The following is a 22945-nucleotide window of genomic DNA, read 5'->3' on the forward strand; positions in this document are numbered from 1 at the left end:
GAACGGCGGCGGCTGCGGCGCTGGCGGTGGCTGCGGCAGCGGCGGCATTTTAGTCTGCGGCGGCGGCGGCTGCGGGGCTGCTGCTGCTCCTCCCAGCATCCCTGGCGCGGCCATTTCAGCCCCATCTTGACTGAGGGGAGGGAGCTGCAGCCGCTGCTTCAGCAGTTTGAATTTCAGTTTTTTTCTCCGGGCTTGACGAAGCCGGCCGCGCCGAGGCGAAGCGGAAGACGCCGCCACCGGTCTCCTCCTCCTCCTCCTCACGCCGCCGAGCGCCTCCGCCCGCCTGCCGTTCTCTCAGCCACCGCCGCCGCCGCCCCTCACACGCCTGAGCCGCGAGGAGGCCGGGCCCCGCCGCCGCGGGTGGCTCCCTGAGGGAGACCAGACTGCCGGTCCTCCCCGCCCCCGAGCGGGCTTCCGCCGCCACCGCCGGCATGGCCCCCGGGCTGCGCTCTGGCTAGAGCCGGGGACGGAGGGCTGCCCTCCCTCCCACCGCGGGACCTCCAGCCCCCGTCGGGAAGCGCCGCTCCCGGCCTCTCCGCTCCGCCTTCTTCGTCCGCGTCGCCGCGCGGGAGCAGCCGCGGGCCCCGGCCGGAGGGAGCCCGAGCGGGGCAGAACCGCCCCTCACGCCGCCGCCACCACCACCGCCGCCGCCGCCGCCGCCGCCTCCTGCGCCCTGCGCTCCACCCCCAGCCGGGCCTGCTGACCGCGCCGAGCACCGGGCTGGACTGACCGCGGCGGCTGAGCCTGGCGAGCAGCCGGCCCGCCCCTGAAGCACGCTCGAGCGGTCCCCTGCCTGCTTGAAGCGAGGCGCCGCGGCCGCGGGGAGGTGAGACGGAAGGAGGAGGATGTGGCGCCGAGAGGCCGGCGCCCAGAGCAGCCCGTGACTTGCGGCGCGGGCCGTAGACCCAGGCGCGAACTCGGACTTTGTCTTTGGGGGCCCCCGTGCTCGGCCCTTCCCGGTTTCCGGTGGGATCCCAGAGGAGCTTCTGTCCTCCCAGCCTTCTCCACCATGTCCAAGATGCCGGCCAAGAAAAAGAGCTGCTTCCAGATCACCAGTGTCACCACGGCGCAGGTGGCCACCAGCATCACCGAGGACACCGAGAGCCTGGACGACCCGGACGAGTCGCGCACCGAGGACGTGTCCTCGGAGATCTTCGACGTCTCTCGGGCCACCGATTACGGCCCCGAGGAGGTGTGCGAGCGCAGCTCCTCCGAAGAGACGCTCAACAATGTCGGGGATACGGAAACTCCCGGGACCGTGTCCCCGAACCTCATCCTGGATGGGCAGCTGGCCGCCGCCTCAGCTGCGCCCGCCAACGGAGGCGGAGGCGGCGGCGTGTCGGCCCGGAGCGTGGCGGGGGCGCTCGCCCAGACCCTGGCGACGGCCACCACTCCGGTGTCCGCCCCGGGCCCGGGTAGTGCAACTCCATCTCAGCCCCCCGCCACTTGTAGTTCCCGTTTCCGCGTGATCAAGCTGGACCACGGGAGCGGAGAGCCGTACCGGCGCGGCCGATGGACGTGTATGGAATACTACGAGAGGGATTCGGATAGTACCCGCTCCGGGGATTGCATCCGCCACAGCAATACTTTGGAGCAGACTGCCGAGCGGGACAGCGGGCTGGGCGCCACCGGAGGGTCGGTGGTGGTGGTGGTGGCCTCCATGCAGGGGGCGCACGGGCTGGACTCGGGAACTGACAGCTCCTTGACTGCTGTGTCACAGCTACCCCCGTCGGAGAAAATGAGCCAGCCCACTCTCGCCCAGCCGCAGAGTTTCAGCGCTGGGCAGCCGCAGCCTCCGCCGCCCGTAGGTGGGGCTGTGGCTCCAAGTTCGGCACCGCTGCCGCCGTTCCCGGGAGCGGCGACCGGGCCGCAGCCCATGCCGGCAGGAGCTCTGCCAACCCAGCTCCAGGGAGCCGTGGCCGGCGGCGCCCTCCCGGGGCCTGTTGGCCAGGCTCTGCCACCGACGAATGTAAACCTGGCGCCGCCAGTGGGCCTGGCCGCCCAGCCGGGCCCGGCGGTGGGCTCCTCGCTGCCGCACCATCCCCAGCAGTTCGGGTATCCCCAGCCTCAGCTAGCACCCGGGCATTTGGTGCCCATGCAGGCCCCGGGCCAGAGCGAGTACCTGCAGCCGCACGTGGCTCTGCAGCCACCCAGCCCTGCGCAGCCCTTGTCCTCAGGCGCTAGCGCGACCTCGGCTTCGGCGGCCAGCTTTCCTTTGGGCTCTGGCCAGAGCGTCTCCTCCTTGGGTGTGCAGATGATGGGCGCCCCTTCCCAGCCCAGTGAAGCTCCAGGTCCGGTTCCTGGCGTCCAGGCCGCTCCTTGTCAGCCGGCGGGAGTGGCCCCAGCTGCTATGGGAGGCGTGGTGCAGCCAGCCTCGGGGCTTCCCGGGGCTGGGCAGCCCCAGTCCGTGCAGCCTCCGCCGCAGATGGGGGGCAGTGGTCAGCTGTCAGCCGTGCCTGGTGGTCCTCACACCGTGGTGCCCGGAGTTCCAAACGTGCCTGCCGCGGTACCCGCTCCAAGCGTGCCTAGTGTGCCCACCACTTCTGTTACTATGCCAAATGTACCCGCGCCTCTGGGCCAGTCTCAGCCGCTGAGCAGCCACACGCCAGTCAGCCGGAGCAGCAGCGTCATCCAACAAGTTGGGCCGCCCTTAGCGCAAGGCACACACAGTGCACCAACGAGCCTACCACAGTCTGACCTAAGCCAGTTTCAGACTCAGACCCAGCCTTTAGTCGGGCAAGTTGACGATACTAGAAGAAAATCAGAACCCCTACCTCAACCACCACTTTCTCTCATTGCTGAAAATAAGCCTGTTGTGAAGCCTCCAGTTGCAGATGCCCTGGCAAACCCCCTTCAGTTAACACCTATGAACAGTCTGGCCAGCTCTGTGTTCAACATAGCTATTCCTGTTGATGGTGATGAAGACAGGTATGGGAATTTTTATGTTAAATATCTGCTAAGATTGCTTGATCCAAATAGCTTAGGATACAGCTTGGGGAGATTTTTTTTTTTCACTTGAGGCCTTTATTTTCCTTTTCAAAATTTAATTTAGTAAAATCAATACAAAGTTTTGAACTAGAGATGTAAGGAGACATGGTCGAGGTTTTTGTTTTATTTATTGTTTATAAAACTTAGATAGTAATTTAATGTCTTTGGTGTATTTCAGCTTAACAGTTTAAAAATGAGAGCTGGTGTGCCCCTCCCATCAGTAATGGTGTCCCTTCCTAAGGTGTTAAGTACTTTTGAGTGCTTATGGCAGAGTTTGGCCAAAGTTAGTTTGGAAATTGAGACTGAAAACCAGAAGGCCTTCTAGTTGGGGCCGAGAGTAGGGAATAAACGTACTCGCCCATCAGTGAATTTGGGAAGACTCGAGAGAGAGAGAGTGTGGTAAAACGTGAAATCTGTCTTTGACAATCTAAGTCAGACAGACTTTTAACAAAAAGGAGTCTTGAGGATTCCCAGTAGCTTCTCAGAGATACTTCTTTTGTTTAAGCAGAAGTCTTTAAGATAGGGAAGGGAGGTGCAAAGTGCTTAAACTGTAGTAGAAACTACAGTTTTTGAAAGGTATGTCCTTAACCAACTCCCTCTACCTAGAGTGTAAGGAGTGCCTTTTTAATATTTTAGATGAAAGCCAGTGTATTGCTACACTGTTCTATAGCAGTTTATGTTTGGTTATGGCCTAATGAGGAATTTTAGTCTTTTTTTAGGAGCTGTCATGTAGACCTTTGACATTATATAATTCCAACCTTGTTAAAACCTTAATTGCAACATTTTAGCACTACATTAAAAATTACAGAGAAAGAGTGGGGCATCTTCTTACACTTGAAGGTTTTTGAGAGAGGTTAATTCAATTTCTAAAAGAATCAAAACATAGTATGAGTTTGTAGAATCATTGGTATGTAGAAGACTACCATGAAATAGTATACTTGAATCCCTCACATTCTTAGCGTTTTTCTTCTCCTTATCCCTGTTTTACTCTATATATTCTCCTGCTGGTTTAAAAATGATTACTGGAATTCATTCATCTCTGTTTTTGTAATTCAGAGTTAATGAATTTTGTGGCCAAGTTGTAGGAAGTCTTTGCACTTGAGAACTCAGTGTTCATAAGTGAGCTAGCTAGTCAGCTAGCTAGTCATTGAAAATTTTAATAGAGGTGGGATTACCAAGTTTTAAAAAAAATGAAACAAAAACTGATTTTCGAAGCAACTGAAAAAAATTCTTCAATTTTCTAGTTGCTCCTGTTTTTACTGGGAGGGCAGGTGGAGTCTCCCTTTCAAGTTTGATGGTACCTTGTCTTTTATGACTATCAGGAACCTATATTTTCAAAGTTGATAAATAACCTTTAACTTTCCCTTTCTGATCTGTACCTCTTCAATAAGTGACTTTCTCCAGCCTTCCTTTTCACACATAAAACCTATTGCATGAAGAATGCATCTTTCCTCTCCACACACTTTGCAGTTCATAACATATTCCTCAGAAATTAAGAGGATGATAAATAATGTACTCAAGTAGAAATCTATTGACAGATGGAAACTCTGAAACATTCCTTTTGAATACGTGCTACAGGTGCATATATTTTACCTTACTGTAGTTAAAGTAATCTCAGAAATCATAATTCCAAATATAACGAGTGTTTTAGCTGCAGATGGTGCTACATCATTTTTCTCAGCTACTGCATTAGTTGATCCTTTTCAAGGGTTTGATTGTGTGTGGTCCCATTCTGAATGTGCTACTTTCTCCTTTACCCCAACCTTCAATTCTGCATTGCATATTATCAGTTTTACATTGATTTTTAATATTCTTCTTTCCAAGATGTAATCTTACACATTTGATGTTTTGTCATGAACCGACACACCTGGTGAAGGCATGAATCCATTAATTAGAAATAGGGGTTTTGGGTTTTTGTATTGTTTTGTTTTGTTTTTAAAGAAAGTCTTTGTAAAAGAGAGCATTCAGAAGTTTTGCACTTGAAAATAGCGGTTTTCAAGGCACACGTTTAAATTAACCAGATGAATACCTTTTAAAGAACAGTCCTAATTAGAAATACTACTTTTAGTATAATTTGAGGTTACTTTCTCAAAATCTTGCAGTATTATTTATAATCCTTCAAATATCATATAAATTGGTGAGATCACGAGGAAGTATGTCTTAAACTTCTTGAGTAGGTTAATACATTTAGATCCTAAAGAAATAATTGTAAATATTCATTTTTTTGTTTAAATTCCAAATTTGTTCTCTTTTTTTAAAAAAGAAGGGAAATGGGAGGTTAACGAGGTTAATTTAGGTTCATATATTTGAAGTTCTTCTGTGGTTTTGGTTCCATATAAGGGCCTATATTGAATCAATTTTGAGATCATTTATATTAAACAACTACTACGACACGTTTAAAAGGGCTGATGTAAAAGTTTCCCAGTTATCTTGCCTGCTGACCCTACATTATTAAGTATCAAATTGTGAGATTTTTTTTTCCAGCCTTTTTTTTTTTTTTTTTTTTTGGTTTTTTGAGACAGGGTTTCTCTGTGGTTTTGGAGCCTGTCCTGGAACTAGCTCTTGTAGACCAGGCTGGTCTCGAACTCACAGAGATCCGCCTGCCTCTGCCTCCCGAGTGCTGGGATTAAAGAAGTGCGCCACCACCGCCTGGCTTTTTTCCAGCCATTTTTTTTTTAAGATTTATTTATTTATTATGTATACAACATTCTGCCTCTGTGTATGCTCCCACACCAGAGGAGGGTGCCAGACCTCATTACAGATGGTTGTGAGCCACCATGTGGTTGCTGGGAATTGAACTCAGGACCTCTGGAAGAGCAGGCAGTGCTCTTAACGGCTGAGCCATCTCTCCAGCCCTCCAGCCATTTTGATTAGAAAATTATTATTACACATTAAGACTTCTCAGGTTAAATTTGTATAAACTGGTGGTTGTAATGATGGTTGATAAAAAATTGTGTAGCCACTTTTACAGTGAACATTACAAAATTTGTTTAAACTATCTATATACATTTAACAGACTCCTTTACTGTAAATGAAAGGAGAATGTAAGCTATTACTGGGCCCTAAATGGAGCACAGTACAGATTGTTTTCCATAAATAACTGACCAGTGTGAACTTTGAAGGTAGCATTCCAGGAACTCATGAATGGCTATAATTGTGAACTGTCAACTGTGACAGTTGAAACCCTGGTTATTGTAAGGATTCTTTAGTGACTTGTTTAATTTGAATAGTTTGCTAATGACTAGTATCGCTAACTGGTGTGGTTTGGTATGTGCTATAAACACAAATGTGTTCATATATTTAATGAATTTCACATATACTTAATGTTCTGTCTTTTTAAACTTGAAGTTTAAGTAAAAAGATTTATTTAAATACATAGCAGGAACAACACTGTCCTCTTGTTGTGCTGTAAAACCTACAGACCCCTTTTAAGAGTTATGTTACAGAAAAATCTCCTAGGTTTCCCAGCACATAAGTTTAAAAATCTGAAAGCTCCTTACTTGAATCTGTTTGTTCAGTCTATTACATCATGGAGGTGATTTTGATCTTTCAGCTTTACCAGTAATGAGTAAATCACAAGCAAGATACTGTCTTGTTCCTAAAACCTTGGGAAAGCATTCCTACCAAGGTGTAGATAGTCAGAGTATAAAGTCAAGCCACGCCTTTAATCCCAACACTTGGCAGGCAGAGGCACGTGGATGTTTGGATCTCTGAGATCCAGGACTGCTAGGAGTACACAAACAAACCTTGTCTCAAAAGACCAAAAAAAAAAAAAGTATAAAATCAATGTATTCATGACATTTAATATAAAAACTGTTGATGGTATATTCATTCATTCATTCATTAGAAATATCTAACTACTAAAATATACATTAGTCAAAAACATAGATCTAAATAAAAGAAAGACCGATGATTTTTCCAAAGAAGCTGAAAATCCTTCAGCTATATCAATAGGCGTTTAGCCTTTTATATTTACTGTTACATATTTTTTAATTGATAACTAATTAATTTGGACCAAATGTTATTTTAAAGAAAATAAGCACTTATGTGTATAGGGATGGAACATATAACAAGTAACTATTTTTAGTACAGTTTTTCTTCATGTAAGTAAAAGAAGCCTATGGGATCATAAATCTATGAAATCATCTTTGTAAGAAGTCATTTTACAAGTATTAGAAATAGGGTTAATATGTACCCTAAGAATAAATGCAGTATTAATATATTTCTTTCTGTAAAGCTCTGACAACATTCATTTGAAAAGGGTGTGACACTAGGATTATGCATTTGATACTTGAGACTTTGTAGTAGAGTTCATCTTTTTCTGCACTGGGAGACAGGTTAGATGCAGTGTCCTTCAATGACAAGTAGCAATCCACTAAGCAAATGCTCCTACCTCCCTATCTTCTTAATAGAGAGTAGAAAAGAGATTCTGATTTTTCGTTTTCCATGAGGGCCCCAATTGAGGGGTAGGGAAGTATTGTTTTGAGTGATGGCAGTTAACAAAAATGAAAGAAAATACAGTAGAATAACATATTTGGTCTTAGAAGAAATGAATTTGTCAATAATGAAGACTAGTCTGATTTTTGTAGCTTTTTACTTTTGGGTAATTGTTTCAGACTATTTTGTATTTATTTTTTCTGAAGCGATATTGTCTACTAATTCTATTATTCTTTAGTAAATATAAAGAGAAGGGGCTTTATAAAAGCCAGCCTATCTAATTAAATGTAGTCAAAATGTTGACCCCCCTTACTAGATGCTTATGGAAAAAAAGACCAGGGTTTTTTTTTTAAAAAATAAATCTTAATTGTTAGTACTGTTTGGGGGTTATTATGCAGCAAAACTCATGTATTGGAATAAACCTTTAAGCTTGTGGGGTTTTTTTCTTTATACTCAACTAGTGGCTTAAGCTATTTTAGATAGCACTATACTGATAAGGTATATCTACAAAGAATCGTGCATACATAAATCATTGATCTTTCCCATAGTAAATCAAGGACATACTAACTATTCAATATTTGTTATGTTCTTAGCCTGGCACTGCTTAAAGCAAAAGTTAGGTGCCTTTTGGGGAGGCAGAGGCAGACTGGTCTCTGAGTTCAAGGCTAACCTGATTTGCATAATGAGTTCCAAGCTAGCCAGGGCTACATAATGAGACACTGTCTCATAAAACAAAATTATTTGCCACCCATAAAAATTTACCAGTTTGCCTTATCATTCCATGGCACTAACTTCACTGTGTATACATCAAACTTGAGTGGTAATACTGAAGATATATAAATTGATATATCCCTATAAATATTTGCATGAGTCAGATGGATGAAATTTCATGTATGTTCTGAATTTTTCAAATTAAACAAACTTAGATTTACTTTATATGTATGAATATATTGCCTGCATGTATGTATGTGCACCATGTGTGTGCTTGCTCGTGCCATTGGAGACCAGAAGAGGGCATTGAATCCCCTGGAACTGGAGTAACTGATGGAATGAGCTGCTGTGTAGGTTCTGGGAGTCAAACCCACTCCTCTACTAAAGTAACAGGAAACCACTGGGTCATCTCTTCAGGCCCCTTCCCTTTCAAATTTAAAATGCCAAATCAGACTTAATCTTATTTCTTTAAGTTGTGCTAATTATTTTTAAAGAGATATATTTCTTTTACTTTAAGAAAACAGTATCTGTATACATATAGTGTGTGTGAAGTAATTAAGTTAATTAAGATAATTAAGTTACTAATTTTATTGCTCTCCACCTAGGATATTTACTATTGGTCAGACTACATAGGGTAAACAAGTGGAACCAAATGTTAGTTTAAACTACCTCAGTCTCTTTATCCATAAGTATTCACTAAAATTTGGCTGGAGTTTCACACTATAAAAGATAAACTCTGTCAAATATTAGTGACTATAAAGAACATTGGACTATTTTAAATCTATTTTGAATTATTTAGGCCATACTTTCTATTAACAGCCTATATAACAGGTAAATTGCATACTATATGAATAAAAGTGTTCAAAAGCAAAGTTTAAAGCCCATTAGTTTTTAAAAATAGAACTGTAGTTTTACCACTTGGGAGGTTATGTGTATAAACCAAACAAGTTCTTTGTATACTTTAACTCTGCCATGGAAACAAACAAAAATGAAAAAGGGTGTTCTTTTGATTAAATAAAAGCAATAGTATGTTTGTGTATTGACACATGAATGACCATTACAGACAGTTAAGTCAGACATACCTGAATTAAAATCTACTGTTGCTGTGTATTTGTTAAATGGACTGGTTTAAACCAGTGATTGGAAGGAAGGAAGAAAATGAAGCTTACTTCTTTACTCAAATGCTTGAGAAGTAAATTGTATGCAAAGTAAATAGCTAAAGGAACAACACACCCGCCAATTGTTGTAGTGTTCTCCAAGTAGTAAACTATAGGGTACGGAAGTGAGACTCTTTCTTCTAAGGTAGTAGTCTATATGATTAGATTATATTTCATATGTGTTAGGTTTTGATGGAGCAGATAGTAAATGCTAATGGGGAACAGTTTAAGAAATTTGATTTCCTAATATAGACTGATGACGTCTGTTCAGACACTGTCTTTGCATATACATGTGTGTATATAGTTCAGAACTTAAAATATCCAAACCAGGATAAATTGAAAACTTACATTTGTTCCCCAGCCACCTACTTCCTGTCTTCAGAATCAATGTATCATTTGTATGTACTTCTGAGGGTGACTTTTGGACTGAGTTTTAATTAAATTAGATCACTGATAAGAGCAATGATTTGCTAAGCTCAGACAAGTGGCAGCTTGTGTAATGAAATTGAAGAGTGAGACTGTCGCACTTGGGAAATTTTGATTAACTTGACAGGAAGCAGAGTGAAGGGCTTATTAATACCACAGGAAATTTAGATTCTTATATTAACTTTATAATTTCTACTTAAAAGCATTTCTTGAAGCTTTTATTGCTAAAGTAATGTTTATCTTACAATTTACTTCAATAATTTTAGTAATTGGGGCTGGAGAGATGGCTCAGAGGTTAAGAGCATTGCCTGCTCTTCCAAAGGTCCTGAGTTCAATTCCCAGCAACCATATGGTGGCTCACAACCATCTGTAATGGGATCTGGTGTCCTCTTCTGGCCTGCAGCATACACACAGACAGAATATTGTATACACAATAAATAAATAAATAAATAAATAAATAAATAAATAAATAAATAAATAAATATTTTTAAAAAAAGAAAAAATAATTTCAGTAATTATTGTATTATACATTAAAGTATGATTAAGTTGTGTTTTGCATGGAGGTCTTCACTGGGGTCCAGAAGTCAGAATTGTTCTGTGGTAGAATGTACTAAATAGTTTGGTACACCTAGCTCAAAATTTAAATATTTCATTTGCTTCAACATTACCATAACAGTGATGAGATACTTAATGCCTGCTAAGATTCTCTACCAAAAGTTGAATTTTGTACAACATAAAATTAAGCTTAATTGTGTCAAACCCTATATAAACATTATCTCATTTGATCTTTACAGCAACCTGTAAGCAAGATTTTTATTCTCCTTTGTGGATTAAGGAAACATGATAAAACATAAACACTTAGGTCTGCCACTCCAAAGCCAGTGCTCCTTTGCTTTATTGCTTAGCAAACAATGAATGATGTGGGAAGAAAGGAAAATTACTGTAGTCACTGATGGTTATGTTATGACTGTTTACCTGAAAGATACTTACAGATACTTAAAATCCACACATAAATTTGGAATGGCCCTTGTTGATATTTATTTGTCTGATTTCTATTTAAATCTTAAAAGTGGAGTTAGAAAAGAGGTTTTTGTTGAGTTGAGGCTCACATATGTTTCCCTTTAAGTTTTACCAACACTTTAGGTTTATTTTGAGATGTAGGGTATGCAGGTGTGTTTCTTCTCCCTACTGTAGTTGCCGTATAAATAGAATGTCTTGCTAAAGCAAGTGGATATGTATTCTATGTGTTTGTCACTTTCTGGCATACTGTTTTCATGTGCTGGGAAATTAATGTGACAGACTAGTGTATGAAGCCAGGAAATAGATAAAGAAAAGCCATTTGTAAATACTAGTGGGCACAATTAACAATTACTTGAGAATGACAAAGAAATTGAGGCTGCTGAGGTCCCAAGGAAAGCTCTGTTAATAAGATCATTTCAGTGCTAAGTGAAACTTGATAGCACCAAGTTATAATTGATATCATTTTAAACTTTGCATTTTTGGCCATATATTCTCTTCTGCAAGAAATCACATTGGAAACCAGATTCCTAACAGCTTGTTTGAAGTGAATATAAACTACTACTCTAAGTAAAGCAATTCTTAGAAGAATAAACTGTAGTTTATATTGAATTTATTGCAGTCATCTAAATGAAAATGCTGTTTTCTTGTTTGTAGACATTTTTCAAAACCACTGAATAAAATATATCCTTTTCTCCCCTTATTGTACTTTATTTCATGGATCATTCTCATATCCTGAGGTTTACTATTAACAGTAGATAATTTTTTATTTTATATTTGAGAAATACTGTGTCATTACATTGAAAAAAATGGCATAAGACTTTATTTGAAGCCATTTTGTTTAGCAGGTGAATTTGCTTCAAATTAATATAGATATTTCCAAAGTCAAAACATCGGAAGTTCTTTAAAATGTCATCCCTCTGAATAGATTTCATTTTAAATGCTCTTTATAAAGTATTTTTAATTCCAAACTAGGGACTAACTTCAAAGTTTACTCTGTTAGTTTTCTCCTTCCGACTTTGAGTCTTTCCATTAAAGTTGAAGTTCCTAAACAATCATAAGGAATAGCCGTCCAGTTCTCACATGGTCCTGGGCAAACCTGATTTAGTTGATGGTGGGAGGAGCCAAATCAGGTTTTCAGTTCATTTGCCTTTTATCTTACTTGGCTGACTTGATTTTGAAGTACAGTGGGAAAAGGTAGCCTAACAAAAGTTAGAAGATGTTAGATTCCTCTTAAACTTTGTTGTTGGCAGATCTAACCTGTGCTTTTGATTGCCTTAGTCAATCAAAAGAAAAAGGTAAGAAAAAGGGTTTAAAGACTAGAAAGAAAATAGAGTAAGGAAAGCAACAAAAACATTATATTGTTAAAAAGTCCTAGTTTTTTAACTACTTTGTACTTTTTCGGCTACTTTGGTGCTTCTCTGTTACCCAGTGTCTGTGCCTTTTCTAGTTTATCAAAAGTAATATCTACTGGATAAAAATCTTAAATGCAGTATGAAAAAGGGCTATGCATCCAACACAGCTTGGCTTAATTCAGGTTTTGAAGTCATGATTCTCTTGTTTTTAGTTTGATGATTGTTGATATTTGATTGCTGTTGCAGTCAACTTTATGAATAATTTCAAGGTTTAGTTGTTGTATTTTTTTTCATTTATTTGCATATGCATGTGTTTGTGTGGATGTGTGCTGTGTGTGCCAGTGTCCGTGGTGTTTGTGTGGATGTGTGCTGTGTGTGCCAGTGTCCGTGGTGTTTGTGTGGATGTGTGCTGTGTGTGCCAGTGTCCGTGGTGTTTGTGTGGGGGTGTGCTGTGTGTGCCAGTGTCCGTGGTGTTTGTGTGGATGTGTGCTGTGTGTGTGCCAGTGTCCGTGGTGTTTGTGTGGATGTGTGCTGTGTGTGCCAGTGTCCGTGGTGTTTGTGTGGATGTGTGCTGTGTGTGTGCCAGTGTCCGTGGTGTTTGTGTGGATGTGTGCTGTGTGTGCCAGTGTCCGTGGTGTTTGTGTGGATGTGTGCTGTGTGTGCCAGTGTCCGTGGTGTTTGTGTGGATGTGTGCTGTGTGTGCCAGTGTCCGTGGTGTTTGTGTGGATGTGTGCTGTGTGTGCCAGTGTCCGTGGTGTTTGTGTGGATGTGTGCTGTGTGTGCCAGTGTCCGTGGTGTTTGTGTGGATGTGTGCTGTGTGTGCCAGTGTCTGTGGAGGCCACGAGAGGGTATTGGATCTCCTATAGCTGGAGGTACAGGGAGTTGTGAGCTACCTGAAATCTGTGCTAGGTTCTGCAGGAGTAAGAAATGTTCTTAACTGCTGAACCACTTACCTCTCAAGCCCCAGAAGCAGGTTTTTGTTTCCTGTCCTGTTATCCAGCAGCCTTTCTTAAGGCACCTAGTAAGGTTTCAGAAAAGCATTTGAAGATTATTCTTTAATAACATAATAGCAATTGAGCATTGGCTGTACCCAAAAGATTTAGATATGGTTATAGTCTTCAACTATTAGACAAAGGCTAAATAAAACTATAGTATTACTTAATCATGTTTAACTATTTAATAACTGTGTTGTTTAAAAGAACTTAGAGCTAGAGAAGTCAGGTTTGACTCTGGTATGTTTAGTATAGTGGTTTAAAAGCATAAAATTAGGCTACCTGATGGAGGAAGGTCATTGGTTAAATAAAAAGAAACTGCTTGGCCCTCATTGGTTAGAAGATACATGGGAGGAGTAAACAGAACAGAACGCTGGGAGGAAGAGGAAGTGAGCTCAGACTCCACAGCTCTCCTCTTGGGAGCAGAGGCCTCAGAGAGACGCCATGCTCCCAGCTCCCAGGCAGATGCAAGCGATGAAGCTCCGACCCAGGATGGACATAGGCTAGAATCTTCCCGGTAAGCGCACCTAGGGGCGCTACACAGATGATTAGAAATGGGCTAAATTAATATGTGAGAATTAGCCTAGAAGAGGCTAGATAGAAATGGGCCAAGCAGTGATTAAATGAATACAGTTTGTGTGTTGTTATTTCAGGCATAAGCTAGCCAGGCAGCCGGGGTGCTGGGGACGCAGCCCGGCCTCTCTTATTACTACAGCTATACTACAGCTACCTACTCTGACATTTGGGGAGTTACCCCTTACTCCTTTTAGGTAGGGATGTTGTAGAAATTTGAGGCAATAATGTAAAGCAGTTTGAATAGCATTGGGTATATAGTATATTTTTTACTGCTGTTCTTACTTCCTACCATGAATCAAAGATTGGGTTTGTTTGTTTTTTGTTTTTCTTGTGGCCTCAGAGAAGAAAGTTTGGTTGATTAAGTGGATGATTGATTTGATATCAGAATCTGTGGAGTTGAAGTCCTAGGCAGTTATGAGTGGGTACTAGGAACTAAACTTGGGTCCTCAGCAAGAGCAGATATACTCTCAAACACTGAGCCATCTTCTTTAGCCCTGAGTTAAGGTTTTTTTTTTTTTTTTTTTTTTTGATTTTTCGAGACAGGGTTTCTTCGTGGCTTTTTTGGTTCCTGTCCTGGAACTAGCTCTTGTAGACCAGGCTGGCCTCGAACTCACAGAGATCCGCCTGCCTCTGCCTCCCAAGTGCTGGGATTAAAGGCGTGCGCCACCACCGCCCGGCGAGTTAAGGATTTTTTAAGTGATACGACAGGTACAAGCTAGCCCCTAAAGTACAGGTGGATGGTGAGGAAGACATTAGAATTATGCTTAATGAGTGGAAACAGTTAGGAACCAGGTTAGTCAAAAGCTTAGCTCCTTGAGAAATCATTCCTGACACATCGGGTCAGTTGTGCATACTGGAGTTAGCCTACAGAGCTCATTAGTTAGTTCTGTGGTGCTGACCATAGGGATCGTAGGAATGAATGATACAGTTATAGGTTTTCCCCTTTAAAGGGGGCGTTATACTCATGCAAGAAATTAGAATGCTTCCATACAATCACATTGTTCCCCCCACCACTAGCCTAGAGAAACTACACACAAATAAACTTAAAAGTGGAAATGTATCAAGTCCAACCAAGAAGAACTGTTTATTATTCATCATTAACCCTTCACTTTTAACAAATCCTAGAAAGCTATAGCTTAGTGTTGTATGTGGATATGCTACTGGAGAACAACAGCTAGAACCATAGATGATCATTAAGGCATCACTACAACATGGTGTTGATAGGCTCTGGTTAATTTTATGTATATATACACACAATTGAATGCTAGTATTTAACTTTATCTGTTATTTATTCTTTTAAAATTTTGAATCTGAATTACTGTGGTTTCTGAATTTTGTGTGCTTTAAAAAGCATTGTTTTAAGCAGTCTTAATGGTTTTTTTTCCTTTTTCAAATTTAAGTGGTTACACTGTATGAGAATCTAAAATCTTCCATTTTTTGTAAGTACTGAATATACTGTACATTCTCAACTTCATTTCCATTTGATTCTTGGATCTCACAGGAATCCTTCAACTGCTTTCTACCAAGCGTTCCATTTGAACACGTTTCAGGAATCAAAGAGCCTCTGGGATAGGTATGATTACTTGATATGGAATGCATACATGCAAAAGTGTATGCATGAATTGCTTTGCATAAAACTGACTTTTGTTAAAGGGGGGAAATCACATGGAATCTAGCATGGGACAAAGCAGCAAAATAAACCAAAAAGACTATTTTCTATAGAACATAAATGTGCTTTTTAATTTTATTGCATTCTGTGCATGTTATATCTATTTTTAAGGATTACATATTCCATTGTCTTGAAATAGTCGCTTCATATATTTTAAGGCAAAACATTTTTCTGTTAAATAAGTCTTATTTTTGTGTTGTTTTGTAGGATTTATAACAAAACAAAATACCATTCAAAAATTAAACTGGAAGAGGGACAAGACCTGAGTAACAAAATTATCATTAATTTTGACAAGAAATTGTCACCACATTTGCTTGCTAGAATTTTGTATATCTATAAAACAATTTGTAAGACCCCCCAAACAGGTTGCTTTTTCACAGAGATGCTGTTTAGGTCTTATTTTTCACTTAAAACAAAACAAAAAAAACTCTTTGATTTCACTTTTGGCAAAAGATACTTTGGTTTATCTTTCTGCTTAACACACATTTTTAAATAGTATATGCTTTGTTCAGTTATTTGGCTGAATATTTATTAGCAATCCATCATTCTGTATTTAATTAATAGGAGTTGAGCACAGTGTTTCTTAAATTCCCACAAAGCTTGTTAGATTCTTTTAACCCTGCCTAGCAACGCATTTGTGTCATCTGGCATACTTTTGGATAACACTAATAGACTCCACTCTACCTCTTTCATTAGAAAAGATTGTTGCTAAGTGCCTGTACATGTCATATTAAGACATGGTCTGCATTGCGTTAATAGTAAATAGTAAAGCTTTCTTTTAATTTTTGGCTTGATTTGTTTGTGTGTATAACTCAAAAGATATTTTCTAATACTTTATATCTTTTAGATGTTTTGTTTCTTACTTAACCAAAAATTATTTTAGATAGTTTATGAACAGGAAGTTATAAAATTTGTAATGCTGTGTATATAATCAAGTTGAAATTAGTTTTGTTCTAACAGTATAAAGTACTATAGAGAAATACATAACTAGATTATAGTATGAAACAAAGTTTTAATCATGTAAATAGTACTTGAGGTATGCCTTATACTTTTCCTCAATACAAAGGAAATATAGTACTCTATTTGAATATAATAAGTAGCTTTAAATGCAGTTTAATTATTTGTAATATCTAGCTTTCATAAGCTATCATGTCAGTATAAATGATATATTATTTTCATTAATGCGTTGTGGAAAGTTTAATCTTTATTTTCTATAGTTTTGGTCTAATATTAAAGTGGTTTCATTGTAGGACAACCATAGAAGTTACTTGGTCACAATTTGTTGTTACAGCTAAATACTTGTTCTTTTTAGTAGATACCAAATACTTTTAGCATCTCAGAAATGAGGCAAATTCTGTATCTGTTAGGTTTTCATAGGTTAAAAATATATTTCTGGACTGGGAAAAAGGCACTAGACCTGAATTTAGATCCCTATCACCCATATAAAAGAGAGAAAACAATGTAGGTGTGGCAGTCTGTAGGTGTGGCAGTCCAGACACTAGAAGGTGACAACAGGACAATTCCAGAATTTCACTGGCCTGCTGGTCTACCCAGTCTAGCCAATCAACAAGGTCCAGAATCGTTAGGAGGCCTTGCCTTATTATTAAGATGGGGGAAGTGATAGACACACACGCAAATGAGGAGTGATGGGCTTTATTAGTTCTAACAGAACAGTTTATACAGCTTTATTTGGCAAATACAGACTTGTTAACTGACACTGAGAAAGCACTGTGGTTCTGTTTATTCCTAACAGAATAATACTGCTTTTAAAATGTTAATTATAATTTTTGTCTTTGTTTTGGATCTCACCAAATAGCCTTTATTTTGGGCTATTGTAAATTTGGGGGTTTGTGATATGTTTTTGTGTTGTTGTTTTTGTTTTTTGTTAACAATTGATTTGCCAAATAAGTATTTTACAAAGATAATTCTCTTGTTAAATAGAACTATTCAAGAATTTAGGACAGTGGTCCTCAACCTTCCTAATGCTGCAACCCTTTAATATAGTTCCTCATGTTGTAGTGACCCCCAACCATAAGATTTTTTTCATTGATCCTTCACAACTATAACTTTGCTACTGTTATGAATCAGAATGTAAATATCTGACATGCAGCCCCAAAGAGGTTGCCACCCACAGGTTGAGAACCGTTGGTTTAGGAAGCCATAACTCCTGTATATGATTTGTGTTTTCTACATATATTGAAGCATAAATTTGCCCATCAGTGGGGTAGACTTTTTAAGGCTTATTTTTATTGGGAGTGGGGAGTGGGGGGTATGCTACTATGGAGGCCAGAAAAGGGCATCAAATCTGGATCTGGAGCTGGAGTAACAGCTGGTTGTGAGCCATCCAGTTCCCTGGGTGCTAGGAACCAAACACGGGTCTCTGGAATAGCTGAAGTGCTTTTAACCATTGAGGCATTGCTCTGTTCCTGGGGATAGCTTTTAAACTAGCTTTCATTAATCATGTTTGACTATCTGATGTCCATGCCTGTACCCAATTTTAAGGACTGAAACCTTTTTCTCCTTCCAATATACTTTCAATTTATCAAGTATCTTTATATTCAAATTATAAATTACTAATATGCTATTCCTCATTAACTTACCAGTTCTCCTTTATTTATTTACCTTTATTAACTTACCAGTTTGTCCTATATTTAAGTTAGAATTAGTAATTTGAGAGGTTTTTCAATAGCCAGATTGCCTTTGTCTATATTCAGATAATCTTTTCTCAGCTCTCGAGGGTTTTCATCACTATGTACTGAAATTGAAGCTACTCAAGTCTTTTAGGTACCATCATAGTTTTTGTGTTCCTTTCCTCATTTGTCAGTTGCAGAGTCCTCAAGAAAGTCCGTGGAAGTGATGAGAAATATGAGGAGAGTGATACTGGTAGCTCAAAGATAATCAGCCCCATATATATCTTAAATGATTAATTCTCTAAGAGCTTATATTATTGTGAAGTCATTTTTTGTGGTATTCTCACATACTAGCTATCATTTTAGTGATGCTAAATTTCAACTACCTTTTAAAAATTGTGTTCATTCTTGGTCTTCTTAAATCTACAGAATTATCTTAGAAATCTGTCTCAATAAGCACTGGGAATCAAGCATCATTAAGAGTTTTTGTCTATGAAAGCTTAATGTAAGAATTACAACAGACAGTTTACTTAAATGTCTGTCAGTAAGATACAGAAGTGCTAGAGAAGACTAAAGAGAGGAAACCAGACTGCTTTTAAGAATTTGCCCTATGGATCAACACTTGGAGTGTTTTGTCTTCATGAAGAAATTGGTTAAATTTAGTCAGGAAGTGCTAAGCAATTACAAGGGATATGTGATTTATTTCCTTGGCGTTAGCTTGTTCTTATGGTAGCAGGAATATTTAAATGTAAATTAATAAGGAAAGTGGTCAGATGCCATTATTTGACACAAATTTATTGATTCCTATAATATCAGGAAAATCAAGATTGTAAAATTTAAAACCTACTTCTAATGAGCTTGGTCTTTGGGAAAAGATAAAGAAAATCATTATCACATAATTGAAAACGATGGCCCTTTATAATATCCAGGCACTTTCCACTTTACAAGGAAAGTTGGAGTGAGGTAGCTTTCTTAGTTGAGAGTGAGTAGAAATTGGTATGTTAGAACTAGAAAACTGAGGGAAAGAAGCAATCTAGTTAGAGGAATGGTCCTATGGACCACTGAGAATATGTAGGGCTTACATACATGTGTGGAAATATACACACACACACACATACATATAAAAAACAATAGTTGGATTTGATTATTTGTATAATATAATAACAGAGAAGAAAAACTCGATTGAACAAAGAAAAGTGTGATTTTTTTAAAAAAAAAAAAAAAGATTTTACAGCTTGTGGATTAGAAGGAAGCACTCAAACAACTCCAGAGTATTCAAAACCCAGTTGACTGAGGGAACGCACATATTGTAGGATGCATTAGTAAAAGAATTAGTTTGAATAGATATATAGATGAGATTTATGGTTTTAGCTGTTTTATGAATTAGTTGACAGACTGGTAGAAATATCCAGATGTGCAACTGGGTAAAGAAGTAAGATAATAAATTTAAAAAAAAAATCTTTTGTTCCTTTATTGGAGTAAGATTCCTGACATATACAGTGATGCATTTACTAAACAGAGTCCTGTGCAGAATTATACACTATCCATCTGGACAGATTTTGGTTACACTTTGCCTGTTGATGGAGTAGTTCCATTTATAAAGTTTTATACATCAAAAAGCTTCGAATTTGACCAGGCTGTCCATTAATCATCTCTGAAAAGTGGTGTTTTATTTTAGCCCAAGTATGTAGCAGAGCTCTCAGACTCTGTGATTCTGGGTGGATAAAGAACTTTTGTCTGCTCAATGCCATTGTGTTTTGGAAAGCTACCTGATACATAAGCTTTTTAATGCTATAAAATAGATAATATTTTTTTCTCTGTTTTTAGAGTTCAAACTTTAGGAAAGGCCAGGGTTCCAAGGAAGAGAGTAGGGTAAGAGAGGGTCATGTCAGAACCATGGCAGTACCACGTAACGTTGAGATCAGAGGAGGAGATAGTATGAGAAGGATGTTTTAGAAATGGGACCACTCTGGGAATATTGCTTCCAAACCAAAAGAGGAGAAAATATTTGCATCTGCTCTTAGACAATTGTCTGCTGCCATAGTTTTAATCATCAATCTTAGCCCCATTCTTTGGAGTACTGTTTCATTAGTTCCTAAACATTTTTTCTCTTAGTTTTTCTATAGTTCAGCAATATATGATAAATTGATGTCTATTTTCTACACATTGATAGACTTCAGAATCGGCAATGAGAAATTGTTCAGCTATTTACCAGTCTACATGATTTTGTTCCTTCATTACTTAAATTACTCAACCTATATCACCCATCCTACTTTCAGAGATCATGGTAATTATCTTCTATCATATTTTAAGTAAACCAAGTCTTTAAATAGCACGAAATTGTGTAAATTAATTCACTATTTTCCAAAATCTTAATTTGTTAGGAAACAAAGATTTGTTAGGAAAAGCTTATTATTCTTGCTCAGACTTAAAGAAATATACCCTAATATTAGTGACCTAGAACAAACAGAATGTCTTTCTTTTGTTATTGTTTTGTTTTTCCATTATATTCCTTAACACTTTAAAATTTTAGGTTCATACATCAGTATATTTAAATTCATACATAATCCTTTTGAGAAGAAAAATTAGATGAAATATTCATATTTTTTTAAAAGATTGGAGTAGCGGGAGAGATTTATGTGGCCAACTTTTTTTTTTTTTCGAGACAGGGTTTCTCTGTAGCTTTGGAGCCTGTCCTGGAACTCCCTTTGTAGACCAGGCTGGCCTCAAACTCACAGAGATCCGCCTGCCTCTGCCTCCCAAGTGCTGGGATTAAAGGCGTGCGCCACCACCGCCCAGCTATATGGCCAACTTTTAAGCTGTAGATGGCGTTCTTTAGGTGCCTGCACGCATATTCTCATACTAGTACCACAGATAAATTTTGGGTTTTTTTTGTAATTGATAAGAGAACTTTTAAATATTATAGATTATCAAAAATTAGCTTCCATGTTTGGACTTTAGTTGGCTATTTCTAAAATAATTGCTATATTTAGAAGAAATAAATTTTAATAAATGAAAATAATTGCAATTTATTATCCTTTGCTAAATATCCTTTTAAATGGCATTTTTATGTTAAGACAGTTTACTTCTTCAGAATTTGAAGATTCATTATTGGACTTGCTCAAACTAAAAGAAAGATTTGGAAGATAGTACTTTTTTCCCCCAGCTTTTTTAATTCTGGACCAGAAATGGTGGTGTCCTCAGTATGCTAACATGTGTGCGGGCAACATGACTGTTACTGTCTATAGTGTATTGTGTTGGGCATGGGAGCACGGGCTTTTAGTAACAGCACTCAGGAGGCAGAGGCAGGTAGTTCTCTCTGTGTTTGAGGCCAGCCTGGTCTATATAACAACATCTAGGGTAGCCGGAGCTACACAGCGGAACCTTGTCTCAAAGAAAATCAGTAACTCAAGAGTAAAGTATATAGTTTCCTGTTAGAAAGTATGTAGTTTTTTATTGCGTATACTTGAGAAGTATACAACTGGTCTCCATTTACTTTGTTACTCCATCTTATCTTCTCCCACCCCCAAATTAATTTTTTAAATTTTTTAAATATCCTTTCTAAATTTATAAATTTACATAGAGCTGAGGAATGTGGCTTAGTGATAATGCTGAGTTTGTATATAGTGTATGTGAGGCCCTGGCCCCAAGCTTCAGCACTGAAAAAGAAGGAAGAAAGGAGGATGAGCGAGGAAAATGACTCAGTGGGTAAAGCGCGTGCCACACAAGCTGAGACCTTCATTTGATTCCCAGTATGCACATTTTGAAGAGGTGTGGGGGGAGCTGGGAATAGAAACACATGTCTGTTAAACCAGCACTGAAGAGGATCCCTGGGGCATGGTCAGCCAATGAGAAGGACTTATTTCAGACTGTAAGGTGGAGATATGAGTGAGGAAGACACTTGGTGTAGATTTCCGGTCTCCATACCCACGCCTACACACATTCACTTGAACACGTACATACATGTGCACACAAAATAAAAAATGTACCACCACATAGGAGCTTTTTGGTTGTATTGTAATACATTAGACCAGTTGTAGTTTCTGTGTTAATTTCTGGGAACATATGGTCTTCCCATATTTTTATTCTGTCAGGAATATTTCTGCTAGTTGTTTATCTTAGATATTTCTAAGTTCATATTTGTAATACATAATATAAGGAGTAGCTATGTGTAAAAGTGTAGACAACTTTTTTGAACAGCAGTGAAATTATGTACCTACACGGGTAATCTTACAGAAATTTTAGAATATTTTAAAAGAAATGTGGTTTATACTTGAAAATGGAGCTGTGTATGACTCCAGAGATAGGCATTCAAATAGCAAACAGCAAGCTGGGGGGTCCAGCTTTCAGTGGTAGTGCATTCACCAGCTCAAAATCCTAGGTTTAACCCCAAGTATTTCAAGGAATTTCCCCTGGAAAGTTATTTGGGGAAATCGTAAAGGCTTGTTATTCAGGTCTATCACTTTCAGATTAATACTTGGAAAATTTTAAGTCATTCATCCTTGCCCTCCTGCTCTTATTTTGTTCTGTTTTGTTGCTTTTTCCATAAAGGTGAACTAAGTGATAGCAAGCGTATATCTAGTTCTTTACTAAAATCTTACAAGAGCACATTGTCAGTTAAGTGGGATTTTTATTCCTAACAATAAGATATTGTTAGATTATGATTGACAAAGCTTTCTAGGTACTCATAAAAGAAATTTCTAATGTTAGCATTTCAAAGCTTATCTGATTAATCTATAAAATACCTCAGCTACCTAGATTCATTTTAGAATAAAACTTTTCAGATATGGCCCTGTCCTATATAACAACTGATTTTTTAAAATGTGTGCTCAAGGAACACATTGAAATAGAAGTTTTATATTTCTTAAACATACTTTTTAAACTGAAATTACTGTGTTTTCATAATATGTGTTTATTTTTTCCTATAAGCTTATCAGTAAAAAAACAGAATTTGCTATGTGGCTAATTCAGTTGTATCTTTCAAAGG

General features: G+C 39.3%; 1 protein-coding gene across 3 annotated transcripts in view; it reads left to right on the plus strand.

Moving 5' to 3' along the window:
• The first annotated feature begins 778 nt into the window (after positions 1 to 778).
• The window catches only part of Tsc22d2 (TSC22 domain family member 2), a 52942-nt gene continuing 30775 nt past the window's right edge, over positions 779 to 22945 (plus strand). For 2 of the 3 annotated variants that reach the window (XM_075951044.1, XM_075951046.1), the window contains exon 1: positions 876 to 2928. In XM_075951044.1, coding sequence (XP_075807159.1) covers positions 1010 to 2928 — 1919 coding nt within the window. In that variant the 5' untranslated portion in view covers positions 876 to 1009. Of the gene's footprint in view, positions 2929 to 15160; positions 15233 to 22945 lie in introns of all 3 variants that reach the window. The other variant, XM_075951045.1, reaches the window with a different exon arrangement.

The sequence above is a fragment of the Microtus pennsylvanicus genome, chromosome 16 (assembly GCF_037038515.1).
Source record: "Microtus pennsylvanicus isolate mMicPen1 chromosome 16, mMicPen1.hap1, whole genome shotgun sequence".
Lineage (NCBI taxonomy): Eukaryota > Metazoa > Chordata > Mammalia > Rodentia > Cricetidae > Microtus > Microtus pennsylvanicus.